General features: G+C 37.4%; 1 protein-coding gene and 1 long non-coding RNA gene across 10 annotated transcripts in view; one reads left to right on the top strand and one right to left on the bottom strand.

Moving 5' to 3' along the window:
- nhsl1a (NHS-like 1a) overlaps positions 1-17,409 on the top strand; it is a 56,049-nt gene extending 38,640 nt beyond the window's left edge. For 3 of the 8 annotated variants that reach the window (XM_067455219.1, XM_067455222.1, XM_067455220.1), the window contains exons 2-9: positions 1,964-2,116; positions 5,196-5,323; positions 5,878-5,952; positions 6,575-6,767; positions 7,808-7,939; positions 8,864-12,025; positions 12,808-12,931; positions 15,457-17,409. In XM_067455219.1, the coding sequence (XP_067311320.1) occupies positions 1,964-2,116; positions 5,196-5,323; positions 5,878-5,952; positions 6,575-6,767; positions 7,808-7,939; positions 8,864-12,025; positions 12,808-12,931; positions 15,457-16,060 (4,571 nt within the window). In that variant the 3' untranslated portion in view covers positions 16,061-17,409. Of the gene's footprint in view, positions 1-1,963; positions 2,117-5,195; positions 5,324-5,877; positions 5,953-6,574; positions 6,768-7,807; positions 7,940-8,863; positions 12,026-12,807; positions 12,932-13,879; positions 13,923-15,456 lie in introns of all 8 variants that reach the window. The other 5 variants (XM_067455225.1, XM_067455226.1, XM_067455223.1 and 2 more) reach the window with 5 other exon arrangements.
- Positions 1,125-19,130, bottom strand: LOC137091090 (uncharacterized). Of its 2 annotated transcripts, none has more exons than XR_010908016.1 (5): positions 18,883-18,998; positions 17,100-17,195; positions 5,188-5,290; positions 3,362-3,390; positions 1,125-2,097 (listed from the first exon to the last, which is right to left on the bottom strand). It is a non-coding gene; the product is annotated as an uncharacterized lncRNA (long non-coding RNA). The 2 variants fall into 2 exon arrangements; XR_010908015.1 differs by having other exon boundaries at positions 1,127-2,097; positions 18,992-19,130.
- Positions 19,131-19,832: the final 702 nt, after the last annotated feature.

The following is a 19,832-nucleotide window of genomic DNA, read 5'->3' on the forward strand; positions in this document are numbered from 1 at the left end:
CTAAAGCTCTGTTGCCCTTTTTTGTTCATTTTTATATATATTCTACCTTTAGTGTTCACCAAATGATGCACATGATTATAATTACATTTAGAGATATACAATTAAATGATATATGATTATATCCATACTAGAATCATATATAATCTATGAATATGATTTATGAATTATGATTCATATGTACTTGACTTCAGTTGAAAAACATTTTTTTTCTTTTAGAGCTGCTGTATAGGGGAATTGAATTCTGTTTGCATCATTCAATAATTTTCCTGTTATCACTGTAAAGCTGTTTTAAAACCATTTGTATTGTATAAAGCACTATATAAATAAAGGTGACTTGACTTTAATTATTATTATTAATTATATTATAGAATATATTATATTACAATTAAGTTTAGATAACACTAATACTATACTTATTTACACATTTGAAGGAGCCTTAGGGTATTTTCCAACAGAGCCATTGACATTTTGGTGGACTAGTGAAATCTACCTCCATGTATTTTGAGCTCATGACCTGGTACTCCCGCATGACCTCTTGCACTCGAGGAAACTATGATTGTGAATAATCTATAATCACTGGCATACTTTTTGTATGGAAAGAAATGCATTTATAAGACTGACCTGTTTAATCTTACCCGGAGGAACTTGGCATAATTGATCGTTTAATCTGGGTTGTCAAGGCACCAGCCAGAGACAAGCATGTCTCCGGTGTCTTTAGACGCAGTGGTGCAGAAGTGTTTGATTGGCCCGGCCCCTCGTGCAGTTTTTCATGTGTTCTCTCAGATTGAGTCTAAGAATCCGCACATGACTGCAGCTCCCAAATCTATCTCATGTGCCTAGCGGCTGGTTTTATTTAGTCTGAATTGTATCTCCTGCTGGCATCTGAGTTAATTAGAGTTAAAACTAATTTAAACTTTCTGGCTAATAACCAAAAAAAACAATAAGTATTTTATTTTTATGGCCAATATTAAAATTCTTTACTATTATAATTGTTCTATTTTGCCTTCGTAACCAGACGGTATTTTGTTGGGGGAATGTAACATTCATTGTTTTACTGTATGTTGACTTACTCCTTCAATAATAATAAAAAAAATATTTACTATTTTGTGTAAAAATATAAATAAAGGTAAAATACACCAAATATAAAAAAGTGACCTACAAGTGAGTGTATCATTATATTTGACAGTCCGAAGATGGATTTTCATTTTGAAATTTACACAATTCTTATTAATACAAATGAATATAGAAATTCATATTAATACAATTCATACATATTTACACTGAACAAAATTATAAATGCACCATTTTTGTTTTTGCCCCCATCATCGAAGACTTTATCTATGTACACAAAATACATATTTTCTCTCAAATATTGTTCACAAATCTGTCTAAATCTGTGTTAGCAAACACTTCTCCCTTGTTAAGATAATCCATCCACCTCATAGGTGTGGTATATCAAGATGCTGATTAGACGGCACGATTATTGCACAGGTTTTGCCTTAGGCTTTGCACAGGTGTGCCTTAGGCTGGCCACAATGAAAGGCCACTCTAAAATATGCAGTTTTATCACACAGCACAATGCCACAGATGTCACAAGTTTTGAGGGAGCCTGCAAATGGCATGCTGACTGCAGGAATGTCCACCAGAGCTGTTGACCGTGAATTGAATGTTCATTTCTCTACCATAAGTCGTCTCCAAAGCCGTTTCAGAGAATTTGACAGTACATCCAACCGGCCTTACAACCCACCAGCCTAGGACCTCAACATCCAGCATCTTCACCTCCGACGAGCAATGCAGTCTTGATGCGTTTATCATTTTGTTTAGTGTAGTAATTTTAAAGATTAACTGTAAATTAACTATTGTGAACTGAATTGTGAACTACCCCTAAATTTCATACAAACCACTGACCTTCTTTCTTGAAGCTTTTCAAATTTGAATGTGTCCCCATTTCTTTTTCTTATAGCGGTGTCCAGTCTTGATGAGGAGAGCAAGTGGTCTGTGCACTACACAGCTCCCTGGCACCAGCAGGAGAATGTCTTCCTCCCAGGATCAAGACCAGCCTGCGTCGAGGACCTTCACCACCAGGCCAAAGTCAACCTGAAAACAGTCCTCAGAGGTCAGAGACAAAGGCTATGGAGTACTTTTTTTTTCTTTTTTCAAGTATAAATCAATTATAATATTCTCAAAAGTACAACATATGATTATTAATTTCATTAGAAATCCCATATAAGATTCATATAAGGTTCCATATAATCCCATATAAGGTTCTGTATCAGCAATTAGATATTCTGCCCTGCATAAGAATATTTGATTTCTGATACAGACTATTGCTTATAATAAAGATAACATTATCACTGTGCAGAACGTTATCTTATGTTTTCATTAATAATTTTAAAGTCATATTGAAACAGAAGTTGCCATAGTATTTTCTTCTCTATTGTGACATATACCATATAAATAAAACAGCTTCTGGAATGAGTAAAATGTAGGGTCGGAAATTGATTGGATCGGGAACTGATTGGATCGAAGGATTGATTGTGAATTATGTTTCATGTTGTTTCTGAATCTTCCTGATTCTGGTTTATGTTACTTTGTATCAATAAACTCCCCACAGGGATTTCCTTGAACCAGATTCTGTAGAGCCTAATGGCATATGTCCTCATCATTTGACCTTCTTCTGCACATTAGTATATTATCCTATAACAGAGAACAACATCACTTCCTTTCGCATCTGGAAACCAGACACATTTTACTTTCATGACTCTTCTTAAATTCCTTCATTTGACCTTGTTGTTGCCTAAATAACTAGTTCTCTGAGGTGCTCTGGAATGCTAATGTACCGGTGTGTGTTTGTGAGCTGTCTTGGCCCCAGCGGGGGCAGCAGGTGGCACACCAAATGTCCGTTTTCCATCTTTTCGCAGAGTTTTGACAGGGTCATGGCTGTTGTCTGTCTAGTTGTTATAGATGTGAATTATTTATTTATATTTTTATCTAATTTGCATTCATTGACCACCCACATCCCAGCTTTTAAAAGATTTTCCTCTCACAATCTGAATCACAATGTGACAATTAAGAGTCGACTCAGCTTTTGCAGCTGTAAAATAATCTTTTGTACCAACATTATAGGTTTTGGAAATGCAAAAATCAGTTACTTTTATCCACTGATACCTTCACCATCATGGCACTACAAACCTGTATAACTCACAAAATTATATATTTTGCAAATTGCCCATGATGCTCTTTCTTCCATAGAACAGAAAGTTGGTGATACACGTTTGGAACAACATCATTTTTCTTTTTTGCTGATCTCCTTGTTTAAAGCCTTCTTAGATGGTAGACAAAGCTGGTTATAGAAACTTACCAAGAGGTTTTGTGCATGTTGCCTCAACCCTGCAGTAAGATGAGAAATGAAAGGTAAAGTAAAAGATTTGAGGTGAGAGCATAAGTCATGTCCTCTCAGTTATAGGATTAATATGACATCCCTCATACATGCTTTGCCTCTCACTCTCTGTGTCTGTCCTTTACTCTTTGAGCTACTATATTAAACTGCACTAGCCTCTACTAACTAATCAAGTTAATGGGTTAATGTTAACACTTCAAACTCAAAATGGGCAGATAATAATAGTTGTTGACACCAAGGGAGTTTAACTTAGTAGCACTCTGTGAAGGTAATATAATAAACCTCCTAAAACAAACCAACACATTTATATACTATAATAATGTACTTCTGACAGTATGCAGCATGAGAAACACAAAGCTTATTCCTGGGTTTAGTGAGGATTCACAGTGCAATTTAAATGAGTAATCTAAATGCCTCTGTCCAGTATACTATATGTGTAAGACATAAAATAATATACTTTAAAGATGCAGGCCAAGCTGTTCCTACTTGCATATGTTGTTTGTAATCTTGCTGACATTGCAGCTTTGTGCAACTGAACTGTATAATCACCTGGTCAGCGCCACATACTGCCACACACGCACGCGCACACACACACACACACACACACACACACACACACACACACACACACACACATATATATACACACACACATTTTTATACACACACATACATAAAATGCATGTAAACATACTTTTTTATGTTTCACATAGACATTTACATCATGTAATAACTGAAATATCTTTGCCAGAGAGTGAGAGAGAGAGAGAGAGAGAGAGAGAGAGAGAGAGAGAGAGAGAGAGAGAGAGAGAGAGAGAGAGAGAGAGAGAGAATGGCTCATAGTGTTTCTCAGCAGGCACTCATTATGAAGGTGTCAGAGGAGGTGATCAGCTGAAATAAATGGATATGTCAGTGGCATTAGGTGAAGGTAGAGACCCCCTGCTCTCAGGCCATTCATAAACCGACAGTCAGATTTGACATATTCAGGCTAAATTCTCAGTCCTACAGAAGAAAATTGATAATACAGTTTTTTACTATTACTTTGTATTGCTTCATTCCCGACAAGGTGATTTTGTTTCGAAGGTGCTGTGTGTAAGTTTTTGATTGTACTACAGCATAGAAATAACATGTTTTCAATTCAGATACTTAGAAAGCATGCTAAGGTCACATACTTGTTTCTCTGAAAAATAGCCAGTTATTTTACTTTGAAATGTGCGTTCCGTGTTGGAATGTCGGTTTTTGTTTTGGTCTGTGCGATACTGGACATTGCCAGTTTACCCAATAGCATTCCGACACCCCAGGTTGCCAGTTGGCGGAAAACAGCATTTTGCAGCCATGGAAGCCAGCAAACAAACTGGGTCAGATATCGCAGATTCTACCTGACCTAAAAAGCCTCAGCATCCATCTAAGAAAGCACAGTAAAACGTGGATAAATCAACTCATCAACTTAGTGTGTCTCCTTGCCTTTCAATGTCAATTGCGCTCATTCTTGTGTCCTCAAACTGGCAACCCATGTGAGTGAAGGAGGAGGGGGTGGGGCAAACAATATTTCGAATTTTGTCTGCAGTACCCATTTCAACCACTAGCCAGCACATTCTTACATACAACACCTTTAAGGAAATAGCTATTTGATTTTATAGCCTCTTTGATTAATAAAATATATATTTTAAGCAGCCTGTGCACTACCATGTAGTATGAATTGTTGTGTAAATGTTATAGGCCTGTGATCTGCATTAAATGATCTTACTCATTACCACAAAAATTGCTCATGATTGGATTATGCTTGCCTCTCCAGAGTGTGACAAGCTCAGGAAAGATGGCTTCCGCAGCTCCCAGTACTACTCCCAAAGCCCTGCCTTCTCTGCAACCAGCCTTTGTGAAAGTGTGCACCTGGATGAAGAGAAGACAGAGAAGAAAAAGAAGGTAAGTCTGACCTTAACACAGATTTTGGCCACTGTCCTTACCTTTGCATTCACATGTATGCTGTTACTAGAGAAAAACAACTATTTTTGAAATGTGGCAATATGTTATATACAGTATGTAATGCACTTTATAACCAAATTCACTTCGTTGGTGGAAATAGACTTTAAATCTGAAATTTCAAATCTGAAATTAATTTTTATTCATTGATTGAAATGGATCATTCACTGAAATGGATTTCATGAATGAAAGCAAGAGCTCTTGTTAATTTCAAATAATGTTTTTGTTTAGTTGTTATATTGTGTAATGAGAGCTAAATATGCTCATATGAAACAGACAAAGGCCTGGTTTTCTCCTAAAACACATGATTTGGTTGTCTTGTTTTGCACTGCCCCCAAGTGGCTGTATCTATCTGCTAGCCGTGTAGTCCAATATCCACTACAATCAATTATCAAACTAGAAAGTATTTGTTCCACATCCTGTAATACTAAAGAAAAGTATTGTCTCACTTCACTTTTGTTCCTTTAATTTTTTTAATGTTCTTTCCTCTCATCAAGCGGTTTAAAGTCCTAGACTGCCTATCACAGTCTTGCCTCTCTCTCTGCTGTCATTTGAGATCTTGGAAAAGAAAGGTACTCACTGCAGTTGCTAGTCAGTGGTAGCACTGTGCTGTGTGAAGGTTGGCTTCAGATCCTAACAAGTCCTTATTATATATAGTGTCTTCATACACAACCTACTAGTGCTAGTCACCCACAGTGAGCATGTTTTCCCCTCAGCAATTTAGAGGCAATGAGTATGGTAGATTACACAAATTATACAAAATTAATACATAATTAGATTGTGTATTTCCCTCAAGCAATCTTGCAAATTTATAATAAACCGTTCAGGCAAACCAGAACAAAAGAATGTCTAATTTGTCTTTTTGGCAAACAAAAAAAGTTACTAGACACATTATGGTTGAATACACTGACTGTAACACTGATCTCAAATTAGCATGAATAATTTAGAGAGCAGCTCTCCTCCATTCAGGGATCCCCTGGGCTTATTGCTCAGAGAAATATTTCAGTCACCCCGACGTTCCTGGAGGGAAATGCACTCCAAGAGTCTTTTTACTCTGCTCTTTTTGGAAAGCCCTTAATTGAATTAACAGTAGAAATGACCAAGTATCAGACAATACCTGTCACTGGGCATTGGCTAGGCTATCATTCACATAATCCTGACCTCACTAAGTCAGTCTGTTTGTGTTGTGTTCAGGCTTCAGAGTCATCTAATGAAGAGGAGAAACTTGTGTACTCAATGCCGCCTCAGACCCCTTTGCTGGATTATGGCTCTGACATGGACATCCAGAGAAGCTGGACCAGCTGTCTACCTTTGCCTACTCCTGAAGAGAAAATGAGACTACAGGCTCAGACCGTGGCCACTGATATCATTCCCATCAACATTACAGGTACCTCCATTTTTAAATTATGAAATATCACTTAATAAGTAATAAGCTTGAAGTTTTTAGAGCAGTAGCTTTAACTTCTCTTTTTAGTAAATACTTATTTTATGAGAGGAATTTAAGACAGTTTTTAGATTAGTAGAGCAGGTTCCTCTAATTATTTCAGTTCTTCTGAGCTGCAATTAGCAATACATCAATATTTAAACTCTGGCCAATATCAATAAGCCCATAAGTATTTACTTGCTTTTAAGTGGCAGTATTCTATATACAATCAAACCAAAATTTATTCAGACAAATTATGTATGAAAAAATATGACAAGAAATCAAAGTCAGAACAAATTCATCTTGATAATGTCAGATAACATTGATAGAAATGTATGTAATGGATACAATCAACCAATCAGCTGTCAGCTGTTAAATTAAATTACACAATTAGATAATACCAATTTAGGTCAAACAATGAACAACCAATGCTTCATTTTGTTCAGTTTGTGGTGTAAAAGGTTGCATTAGCAATTAAAGAAAAAAACAATTAAGCAAAACATGGTCAGGTAAAAGTGTCTGAATAATTTTGGTCCCAAATTGTTAAAAATGTCACGGTTTACTTTTTGCTATCCTCACTAACATAAATTAACTATAGCATCCTGCACCTAATAGTAAAAAAATATATCTGGTGTCTGATTAATTTTTGGTTTGACTGTGTTTTGGCTAAAAGAATTAAAAATAAACATCATAATTTAAATTTATTTTTAAAATGATTTGTTTTTAAAGATTAGATTTAAGTAAGTGTTAGATGACAGCAAAGGTAATCTTAAAATCTGGAAAAATGAGCTTGCACAATTAAATATACAATATTGACCAATATATACACATAAAGGGCAAATATTTATAAATAAATTAAATAGTACCTGCCATAAAAAAAATCTATTTCTAGATATATTGCGCAGATATATTTTAGCAATAATATTGAGCATTCCTAACTACAATAGTTTTAGACATGAGACATGCCATTAATGAATAATGGTTCTATGTTCTTACATCTTTAGGTGAGAACTTTGATCGCCAGGCCAGTTTCCGTCGCTCTGTAGCAAACACTGATACCATAATACGAAGACCCAAAAGGGTGCAAAGAAGGAAGACAATAACAGGAGTTCCTGACAACATCCAGACTGAATTAGGTATGATTCCTATTCATTGTCGCATTCACATACTATATCGCACCCTTCTCAACCAAATGAAAAGAGCAATTATTTTTCCACACATTAAACGTTTTAAACATGAAGGCATGAATAGTACTTTTAAAATAATTTTTAAAAACAATGTCTTTAAATTAGTCAAGTCATTTTATTTTACATTGAGTGTTTAACCTCAGACCCCTATGTTCAACATTTTCGGTGATGGAACTGCATTAATCTAACTAAGGATGATTTTTAGTAGAGTAGAGCATTTGTGCAGTGATGTTGGTAAATTGAAAAGGGTTTGCTTTTTAAGTGTGATGATGTATTTATGTCACTAGGTGTCAGTATAGTCAGATGACTGCCATGTGAGCGCAACACTAAAATAAATGTACTGAATACATTAGGTAAATGTAAATGTTGAAACCTGAAGTTCTATTGATTTACAGATTTTCTTTCCTGAATTATTATCATTTAAATAGTACTCTATATAGTATATCTGTTTACTGTATTTTAATATTTTTTTTACACACACACACACACACACACACACACACACACACACACACACACACACACACACACACACACACATATATGGTAACACTTTATTTTAAGGTTCAGTTATTAACTATTAACTAGTTGCTTATTAGCATGCATATTACTAGGATATTACTTTATAAGACTACTTATAAAGAACATATTAATGCCTTATTCTTCATGACCTTATTCTACATCCCTTAATCCGACCCAATACCTAAATTAAATGCTACAAAAACTACCTATCTAACTATTAATAAGCAGTAAATTAGGAGTTTATTGAGGCAAAAGTCGTAGTTAATAGTGAATGTGTTCCCCATACATTTGGGAATCATTATGAAAATCAAACAGACATTAATCATAATTCCCATTCCTATTTTCTTACAGCAAATAAAGAACAAGCTGACTCCAGAATTCATTCCATGTGTATGGCAGATCAGTACTCCACCCTCAGTCGAGTGGGAAGTGTAAACTCCACCCTAAGATGCTCAGACACCCGAGACACAAGTTGCCAAACAGAAGAGGTGAAGATTGTTCCTCCCTCAGTACGCCGAATCAGAGCCCAAAGAGGTCATGGCATTGCCGCCCAAATGGCCAGCGTCTCTTCTTCAAGCAGCATTTCCACCATGAGTGACTGTAATAGTATTAGCTACACTCAACTTAATGACCGTGATCAGAGCTTTCACAGTTTGCCACGACAAGGTTCTCACATCTCACATCAACATTGTGAACCAAAGTACAACAGCTCCCCCTACAGGATGAATTCTGGCTCTATAAGCTCCTTGTCCTACCAGTATGACATGCAGCATGGCTCTTCATCATCATTGCATATGCTGTCTGACTCAAGAAGCAATACATTAAACAGCCCCAAGCTTGCTGAAAATCCAATTTACCAAGGCTCTGATCAAAATGAAAGCCCAAGCTTGTTCAGTCTCGGTGGTGCTCTACAGAACTCCATTCTTTATGGACACGAAAGGACAGAGGATAACCAGATACAATCACCTCATTCTCTGGCCCAGTTGCTTGGTTCTACTGATGCTTCGTTGTCAGCTGTCTCCTCCTGTTACGAATCCACAGCCTCCCTCTGTACAGGGATCCATACTGAAACTGAGTCTCAGTGCAGCACACTTGATGGTAGAAACTGCAACAGTCCTAACTGTGTCCGCAGGGATTCCAATTTCTCAGAGAGCAGCAATCAAAGCTGCAGCACACTAACCACTGACCAGTGGACATATGAAGTTTTGCCAAAGGACAACGTCACCTCAAGTTGCTCCTCACCTGTCAGTAATATATACAACAGTGAGGAGCATTCTCCCAGCAAGACAGACACAAGCTCATTGTTCTCTGTTGACAACGATGGTTACTATACCTCCATGCGCCTGGACTCTGGTTTGAAGTCACATAGTCATGGCTGCATCAATAAAGCAGGAGATGCCAAGCACAGTTTGTATGATTGCAAGGACCACCACAGTCTAGGTGACCATGCAAGTCTGCATAGCAACCGATCACTGACACGTAGCATTTCCCTGCGGAAAGCCAAGAAGCCTCCACTGCCTCCTGCAAGGACTGACTCCTTAAGGCGCAAGCCCCAGAGAAAGCCTCACCACAGTGGCCCGGTGCTTAGTGAGAAGTTTATTTCCAGTCTCCAGCAGTCCTTAGAGCTTAATCTGAAAACTCATAGTTCATCTGGCTCTGAACAGACACCCTGTGGTAGATTTGAAGACCCTTGGGTGCTCCGACCCAGAAGCCAAAGCACCATAAGTGCAGCAAGCAGTGGGATGTCTGCCCCAGCCTCTGTATGTCCAGTCACACCCTCACACAGCGACAGCAGCAGTCAGCGCTCTGACTATGCAGAGTCATGGGACTTCTACATGGATTACACTGGTCCACGGTCCGACCAAGGTCTCTCATCCCAAATCACAAAATCTGCAAGTGCTGAAGAGAATCAAGAGGTCACGGGCAATGCATCCAACAACACTGGATTCCCATCGTCCCACTTCAACAGTAGTGTGATTCAGTCAAAATTGGCCTCCTCACCTGACAAGGTTTATCGCCTTACGTCACCATCAAGTGGTTATTCAAGTCAGTCTAACACTCCGACTGCAGGCACTCCGGTAACTTCTCTAATAAGAGCAAAGTCTCCTGCAGGGAGGCCAAAACCGAAAGTGCCTGAAAGAAAGTCCTCCCTGCGGTCTTCTGTGTCATCCTCCTCTACATCCCTGTCCTCCAACACCTCAGATTCTATCAGGAGCATTGCACCTCCTCTACCTGACTTGACTTCTGAATCATGTGGGTCACCTAGTCCTGCTTCTACAGCACCTATGATAGACCCAACCCCACCTCTTCCTCCTCTACCTGACATATCCTCTGGCTTGGAAGAGAGATACAATTCACTTTCAGACTCATCCACAACACCGGAAGAATGTGAATCTGTTGATTTCCTCCCTCCCCCACCAAACGTTTTTGAATCTCTGTCAAACAAAGAAGGTACAAATAGTCCTCCACTTCTTTCTCCCAAACCTCCATTGTGCATTCTATCTTGTCTTCCTCCTCCACCACCACCTCCTCCACCATTACTTGAGATGACTCTTCAAACTCCAGACATTTTAAAAACCGGGAGTTGTCATAGACCTACGAAGACTGTAGAAATTGAAAAAAGACTGAACATCAATCACACTGGAAAGCGAGAGAAGACTCAGAAACCAATAATCACTGCCCAAGCTCTTCAGATGGTGCAGCTACGACCTGTCAAGCTCAAGCAAATAGAAAATATCTTTACAGCAGTCAATGTTGATAATTTGGCTGACCAAGCACATAACCCTTCTGAAACAAACTCAGGAAAGTCCCCAGAAAATGAGACTACAAAGCAAACAGCGACTGCCAGCTCTGTCAGTCAGTCAGAAAATGGCACTGAAATATCTGAACATGAATATCCAGTGAACAAATTTATGCAAGATTTCCCTGAGACATCAACTGGTTCTATACTCCTTGGCCCAGATGAACATGTCAGCAATACTGGGCAGAATGTTCCAGGACACCTTCCTAAGACATGTGCAGTTTTACCTTCCCACAAGCTACTGAAGAGCACAATCTCCTCAGATTCTCAGCTGATACAGAAGCCTCCTATATCACCTAAGAAGCCCAACCTTTCCCTTATTATACCACCCATTATGCACTTACCTGTCTCTAATGTGCTTGAGCTTCAACAGGTTCATGAAGCACAGGAGACACATGAATCAGGGCAAGTGAATAGTACATCCCAAACAAACACATTGAATTTGCAGGCAGTTCCTTTAGACCTTGATGTAGAGGAAGAGAGTGACTCCGACTCTTCAACCCCTGTGATCAAAAGCAGACAGTTTCTCAGCAGTGAGCTGTCATCAAGCAGTGTCCAAGACCTGCAACTCTCTGAACTCATTCTTCATGAACATGACCTCAGCCTGAGTGATAAAGACTTTGGGCTCTGTGATGATAAAAGTACATCAGATGATGGTTCAAGCAGCAGCTCAGGATCCATAAGCTTTAAAGAGGACGAACATGAGGAAAATGGTAGGGGCTTACTTTATTACTTGCCTAAAGCTAAGAATATAAGCTTCAGTGTACTGATTGCTCTAGCGTTCCAAATGAAATATTGTGCCAAAAGACCATGCGTTAGAATTTACTATTCAACACAATTAATAGTATCAAGTAATTAATGCAACACAAAATGCAGTTACACATGGCTCAACTTTACACATGTAAAGTTGAGCCATGTGTAACTGCATTTTGTGTTGCATTAATTACTAGATACTATTGTTTTCATTAGGCTATGGATCTGAAAGGGATCTGTATTTTATTGACAAGCCTCAGGGATAAAATCATCTTGCTTTCTCCTGAAAAGTTAAACTTGATTGGGTTTATATATCAACACTTTTAATACTTGTCTAACCCTCCCATGCTTCCCTATAAGTGAATGCTCTTCATTACCACCCACATATTTCCTGTTTTACATGCTACAGGAATGACTACAACTCTATTACTGTTTTTGTGTTCTCTGTTATAATACTAGTTACCCTTGAATCAGCCAAGAAAGTTGAATGAGAGACCTGAGTGAGTGATGGTTTGCGGGTTTCGACTGTAATATTCTTAAGCCCCTGTAGTGCTCACCAAAGTGCAGTTATTGCACAACAGCAGGGCTACCAAAAGTGTGTAAATAATTTAAAGAGCTGAAAATGCCTGTTGTAGCATGGGTTTTATGCCTTTCTTGATTTTGCACTCAGTGTAGGCTCAGTCTTTATTGTTTCTTCCCACTTTGAGAGGTAAGCTGAGTGTTTTTTGTGTGTGGGCTTTAGGTGCTGTGTTTGACTCGAGCTTTGAAAACGCATCTGGCATTAACACTATAAGAGAGGCTGTGGAGGAGATGGTGACGCCTGTTCGCCCTCGTACAACAGAGGACCTCTTTGCTGTCATTCATAGGTAATGTGATGTTTTGTTTTTTTTAGCCAGTAAAGCCTGCATTAGGCATGAAAGTAAGAAAATGTTATTTGTATAAATGCATTAAACACAGGCATACAAAATGTTGAGGGCTGTGCACAAAAGGGTAAGGGAGGTTTAAAGGTTTACAAGATTGTAATATGTACCATTACAATTTATAATTTCACTTTGTATAAAAAAGTATTCATATATTTTATTTAAAAAATGAGCTTTAGACTGTTAATTTCTCTTGCACTACATAAACCAAGGTTTTATTAGTTTGCATAGAAAATATTGTTGTATTACATTTGTATTGAGCTTTAAAAACACTTTCCATAGTTTCCATAGGACCAGTCACAATATTTAACCCTTTGTCATGTTGTGCAAGCTAATTTCAAGGAAATTAAGAACAAATCATTAGGAAGTACTTTGAGATAGAGATACATTTCAGAATTGGCAGGGAGAGGATGACAAAACAGATTTAATAATAGCCTATAAATAAAGTGTAAACAGAATTACACAATTATATTTCTTTCTTTTTTCATATTAAAAATGTAGCTATCAAACAGATTTTTTTTTCTATATAATAATAAATTATAATACTCCATAGTGTTTGATTAAAATGTTTGTTATCCATACAAAAAAAGCATAAAAGTTAATATAACAAATTAAAATAACAAATTATATGATATAATTTTAAATGTATGCAAACACATTTCTCATTCAAATGTTTGGGTGGTGAATCACATTTCTGTAGATGGCCTCAGTTTTTCTTTTAATTGAAACATTATTCATTTTTCATAATTTTATCTCTGTATTTTTATGGTCTCTACAGCATGTATTATAACGACTTTTATGAAACGCTGTGGTATTTTAATCATTCAATTTTAATGTTATTGGAGTTGTGTCATGTGCTCATGCATTTTTGTTGTTTGGTGTCATCTGGAGCAGTCTACATAGACAGAACATCCAATAACAGGTGTGGAGTAAACTGGCAAGTAAAGTCATTGGCTGGTGTTGTCTACCTGTAGTTTGTCTAGGGTCAGATTAAACCCATAATCCATTAGCTCCCTTAAAATGATTAATTATCCTCTTCTTTTGCCCTCTCTAATCCCCAATCTCTGCTTCATGGTGTTTGTATTGTGGTGTCACCTTTTTTAGGCACACTGTGCAAAAACACAGAGCTGTGAAGATTATTCTGGTATAACTATCATAACATTTCAGGACAGAATTAAAAAACACATGATGCAGTGTTATTCTTAGAGGATTTATCATTATTAATTTGTGTGAATCAAAGTTTAATGCCTGGAAAGATCTGACTTCCAAGTGCTCCTATTATACAGTCTTGAGGGAACGTGATGGGCTGACTTTTAAGGAAACATGAAGATAGATGTGGAATTATTTAAATGCAAATGTTAAGTTATTTTCTAAGGCCATAGCAGAATATAAAAAGAATATTTATCATAACTTTATCAAAAGATATTAAAATCAATAAGAGAATATCTTTTTGATCTTTATAGTTGAAATGTGTCATTTCTATCATTTGAATTTCAAAAATGACTTTTTAAATGGGTTTCCCAAGTACTCCCCCATCCGCCATGATGCTGTCACCTGTTCAACCCCACATTTGTCAACCTATGTATGGCTTAAGCCGGGTGCACACTGTGTGATTTTGGCCACGATTTGGCCGTCTGAAACAAATTTAGCAAATCCTAAAAGATTCCTCTGATCTTAGGCTAAAATCTGATGTCTTTGGTCGTTAGTTTGACATGTTCATCGGCAGCCGATTAATGAGCGATGTGATCAAATTTTACCTCAGGCAAAATTCTGGCAGTGTCAGAAGATTTGGCACACAATCCTGCAGTGTGACTTCTCCTACGATGACAGTCAAATATCTCCGTTTTTCAAGACAAACTATGACCAAAACGAGTCCTAGAGATTTCTTTGTAGCCAGCATTTCAGTCCCGCGTGTAATGCAGCTCACTGTCACCGAACGCGTCATTCATTGATGATATAAAGCTCCGGGCGAGTTTTCTTGTGCGCGTCCGTTTTTAGCGCGCCTTCACTATCGTGTAGTCTGACATTAATACCAACTGAAATCTTACAGTGTGACATGGGTTACATCAGTGATCATGTTCGTACAGTCTGACAAGGGACATTCGCAAAGGATAGGAAAATAGGAAATAGGATAGGAAAATGCATATAACATTAAAAAATAATAATAATGGCGTCCTTGGCATTTTATGTTGTCTGATTACCTTCAGGGCCAATACAATGCATACAATTTGTATATATATTAATTATTTTGAATCACTTCTGAATTACCTTAATTTTTTTATCTCAGTAGATAGAGGAACCTGTCTTCAATACAATAACAAATGAGTTTAATGTTCACTGATTTATACGTAGATCAAAAATGCTACACATGGAAATTACCCAATCATGGTATCAACACCATAAACAAGACATGCAGTATCCATGCCAAAGGCTTACCTGAGAACATGTCCTACTGTATTTTTAATCCCCAGGTCAAAGAGGAAGGTCCTGGGCCGTGTAGGCGACTCCGAAGAGGAACGCTGCCGTAGCTTCCTGCCTTCACCACCTGTTACTCCAACCGGCTCCTGCCCCAGTCTACCTTCTTTGCCACGTCAGACCAGCTCCATTCAGCGCAGTCTGCGGCGCTCAACCACAAGCAATGACAGTTTTAAAGCTCTGCTACTTAAGAAGGGCAGCCGTTCAGAGTCCAGCTTCCGCATGTCAGCCACTGAGATTCTCAAATGCACAGACCCCCGTTTCCAGAGGGCTAATTTGGAGCATGCACAAACTGACGTACTGTGCACCTCTCCGCCAAGCAGCAGGAGAGCACCTGAAGAGTGGGCACGTACGGAGGGAGCCTTGCCCCGCCTTACCGCTGGACTAACAACCCTAAAATATGGGCGTTCAAGCACACCACCTACCGCAGCCAGCAGTCGGTACAACAGCCGTAGCCGCATTTCCAGTGGGCCAATGACTGCCATCTGTGAAAGAGAGGGAGAGATAGCAGAGTCTACAGATTGCTGCATTAGCGGCGAGAGTCATTTGACCATGCCTATATCCTCCAGCAGCACTGTCTGTGCTCAAGGCAGCACTTAGGGATCTCAAATGTTGATTAATGACTTGTCCTAATGACTTGTAAGAGATAGTAATCCATATGAAGACCATAGAGGTCTAAACTGTGGCTGCAAGGCCATGCTTGCGCTGGCGGATAGCATTCCCCAAGGAATTAGGGAGAAGAAGGAATGGGGGAAGTTTCTATAATTCTGTAAAGGTAGTTTTGCTCTTTTCCTGAGAGTTTTGTCTTTCTTAAGAAATTAGCATTTTAAAAATGTTATATTAACAGAGGGTTACTGGTTTGGTTTGATCAAAGGTTCTTAGTTCTCATTATGAAGGTTAAGAGAACAAGGAAATGTTAATTTCCTTCTTGGTGGCAAGTTGAGGAAAGAATGGAAGCAGAATGTCAATGAGGGATTTTGTGTTGAATGGTCCATGCCGATGTGATTCTGCATCTGTGACAATGGAAAGTACCAAAGTGAGCACTGAAACACTGAATGCACAGAACCTACATCAAAATCACATTTGTGGAAATGGTGATGTCAATTTTATTGCCATTATCAAGCATGATAAGTTTTGAAGGCGGGAACATGACTGTATGGTTACAGTGAAGTTGCTAAAGAATAAGTGTGGACATAAAATGGAGATTTTTAAGAAGTGTTTAGAGAGACTGATTTAAAATATGTATATTTTACGCACCTTTACATTCTTCATTTATTTTTGATTGTTTCGTGCAATCTTCCGTTAGAGTAATGAGAGAAATGGAAGTTTATCTGAACATAAAGTTATTCAGTTAATGCAAGTCAATTTTAAACTAACTAACTAAATAGAATTTTATCTGTTTAGAAAATAATAATAGGCCTCTATACTTCATTAGTGTAAATATCCCAACCTTCACAAAAGCCATTTATAGAACTGAAAGCTTCTATTTAGGTCATATTTCTAATTAGGTTCTTCAAAAGCTGAGAAATTCCTTGCCTTTGCCTGTCTCATATTTGCCCAATATGACATTTTGTACATTTTCATGTCTCTTATTTTCAAAAGGAGGTACTGTTTAGTCTATTTACTGTACTATGTGCACCTGAATGTTCTTCTTCCCATAGTACTGAACACCAGCAGAATGGTAGTAGAGAAATGCCCCTGGGTAAATGCCATGTGGGATCAGAAGCAAGGGTTTCTGTGAAAGAAATAAAACATGGCATTAATCTCACAACATCACTTGTTTTCTTTGAAATATATGCAGTATTTATTTCTGATCCCACTGTATCATTGTTTCATATTTACAGCAGCATTTACAGTAGTCGGATGACACCCTATTCATTGACGTCATAAAGGTAATCACATCTGATTGCTATCATCCTTGCTGAGATTTACAAAGTGTAGACAAGGACAAAGTGTTGTCTGGACAAATATAGGACTTTCTGCTTTCTGCTTCAGAACAGAAATATCTACGTTGTTGCTTAGTGATGTCAGTAATATGCTATGATGTTGTTTTTGATCATAAACCTACCATATAACCTTATAAAACCTGTGAAATGCCTTTGAATGGTAGGAACGTTTACCATTCAATCATTTAATTAATTAATTTGGTTAATTGAATTTAAGCACATCTCCAGACGTCAGGACATGTGGGCTATTGTTGCAAAAAGAGTGCAGACATGTAGACGTAATCCCTTACGCAATGAAATCCTTTAACACCCTTAGTCTTGAGACAGACCAGTCACTGATGTTGATGGATGTGGAGCAACTGAATCAGGAGCATTTAATACATTTTAGCAAGAAGGCTTTTCTGCTTTATTAGCCAGGGTGATATAGCATTTCTGAAACTCAATTCTACTGGCTACAAATAGGCCTATTGTATCTAACCTGACAAGGTTCCTATACTTAAAGGTAAGTTACTTTAATTTGACAAACCGTGAATATTTAATTGTTTTATGGTGATCCAAATGGGGAAGCATAATTTTATATTGGGTTTTAAATGGCTAAATTCAATGGCTATCAGTATAGCTATAATGGACGTGTGCATAAATATGCAGTATATTCATTTTCAGTATGATTTATGGACCTTAAGAAAGGAAACCTACTAAGTAGGAGGCCTACTAAGCATCTCTTGCACTTTAACATTAGCTTCTGACTGCAACACCGAGTGGAAACCGCATTATTGTATTATCAATCACTATTTATTTGAAATGCAAAATACTATGAAGTCTGTTCTTGATTAGCCTATTTAGCACAAATGAGTATTAAAATTGTGCTATTATCAAAATTGTATTAAGTTAATTAAGTTAATTAAGTCCAAAGCTATAGCTAGCTAACCTGCTAAATGTGAAACTTTTAAAATAGGTCCAATGAAATATTTGTTTACGAGATTTTTTTTTTAAGGAATCCCTATATTGGGCTAGCTCGTTTCCTAGCCTGTATTAAACTGGGGTACAACACACAGTCATATCTAAATTGTGAATTTTGAAACCGGTGTTTGCTTTAAAACGAACAGTAGGCTACATTACTGACAGGTTTTAAGTTTGATTTAGACTAATATTAACAACGTTTACATGCCATTGCCAAGGGAACAAAAAAGTGTAATTTCTCTTCCAATTTCACGACTAGGCCTACAAAGTGAACAGCTCTAATTTCCTAAAGTGAATCACATCTGAATAAAAACTGTATGGTAGCTTATTCATAGTGCTATTTAAATTAGGAGCAGGATAGGGCCTAAGTTATAGGCCTACTATAGACATTTCGTAGTTTTAGCTCTCTTAACAGTTCAGTTCCGTTTGTTTAGTCTGTTGTTTTGTTCATATTTATTCATTTTCCTCATTTAATTTAATTCCGTAGGACAATAAAACATAAATGGAAATTCTCACAAGGTTGTTCCCCTACACGAAAACGGTCGCAGGACTGAAGACAGCTTTAACCCAAGTCCTGAGATTTAGGGAACCGACGGCGGATACAGCTGGTAGAAATGCCACTCACTTTTCATCCGTTAATATCCACCGAGAGAGCCAAAGGTTTCGCTCGCAGCTCCGCGCCCCCTTCACATGGAGCGAGCTGAAGCAGAGGCGCAGCTCACGCGGGCTTTTTACAGCGCCGTTGGCGGGAACTGTGTTTCAATTCATGTCAGTAACCTATGTCAGTAACAGCCGCTGATGAACGAAGTCTCACGAGCAGGCTACATCATTACTGAGTAAATGACCGGCTGTGATTGCAAAAGAGATTTGGACTAATTTTCTATCTTTTCTTTTTTATGAGACTTTTTTTTTAATAGTTCTCATTATTGTATAAATTTCCAATAATTAAAATGCTAATTCTTGATATCAGAAATTATATTTCCTCTTGAAAAAAATAGCCTATAATTATTTGTATCTATAGCCTATTTTTTTTTCCACTAGTCAAATGCCTTGGCTAATTTCACATAGGCCTATCAGTTTTTTTATTTTTTATTTTCATTTTTGATATTAATAATTCGATTTTCACTAGTGACAATATTAACTTATGATATGATGAATGTGATTCTTACTTGTAAGAAGATTTAAAAAAATCAAACATTTTAAATATCTGAAATTATAGCTATTGATATCAGAAATAGCCTACAATTATAGATATCAAGAATTCAACTAGTAAACATTTAATTCTTGATATCAGGAATTTATATTTTACCATTAACAAAATAATTATTGATAAAATGGGATTTTTACTAGTAAGAAATTCATTATTGATATCGACAACTGAATTGGAATGGCAGCCTATGGCGAACATCTGACTAGTGAAAATACAATTACAGATATCAAGAATTATGTTTATTAAAATTAAGAAT

This window comes from Pseudorasbora parva, chromosome 10 (genome assembly GCF_024679245.1).
Source record: "Pseudorasbora parva isolate DD20220531a chromosome 10, ASM2467924v1, whole genome shotgun sequence".
Taxonomy (NCBI): Eukaryota; Metazoa; Chordata; class Actinopteri; order Cypriniformes; family Gobionidae; genus Pseudorasbora; species Pseudorasbora parva.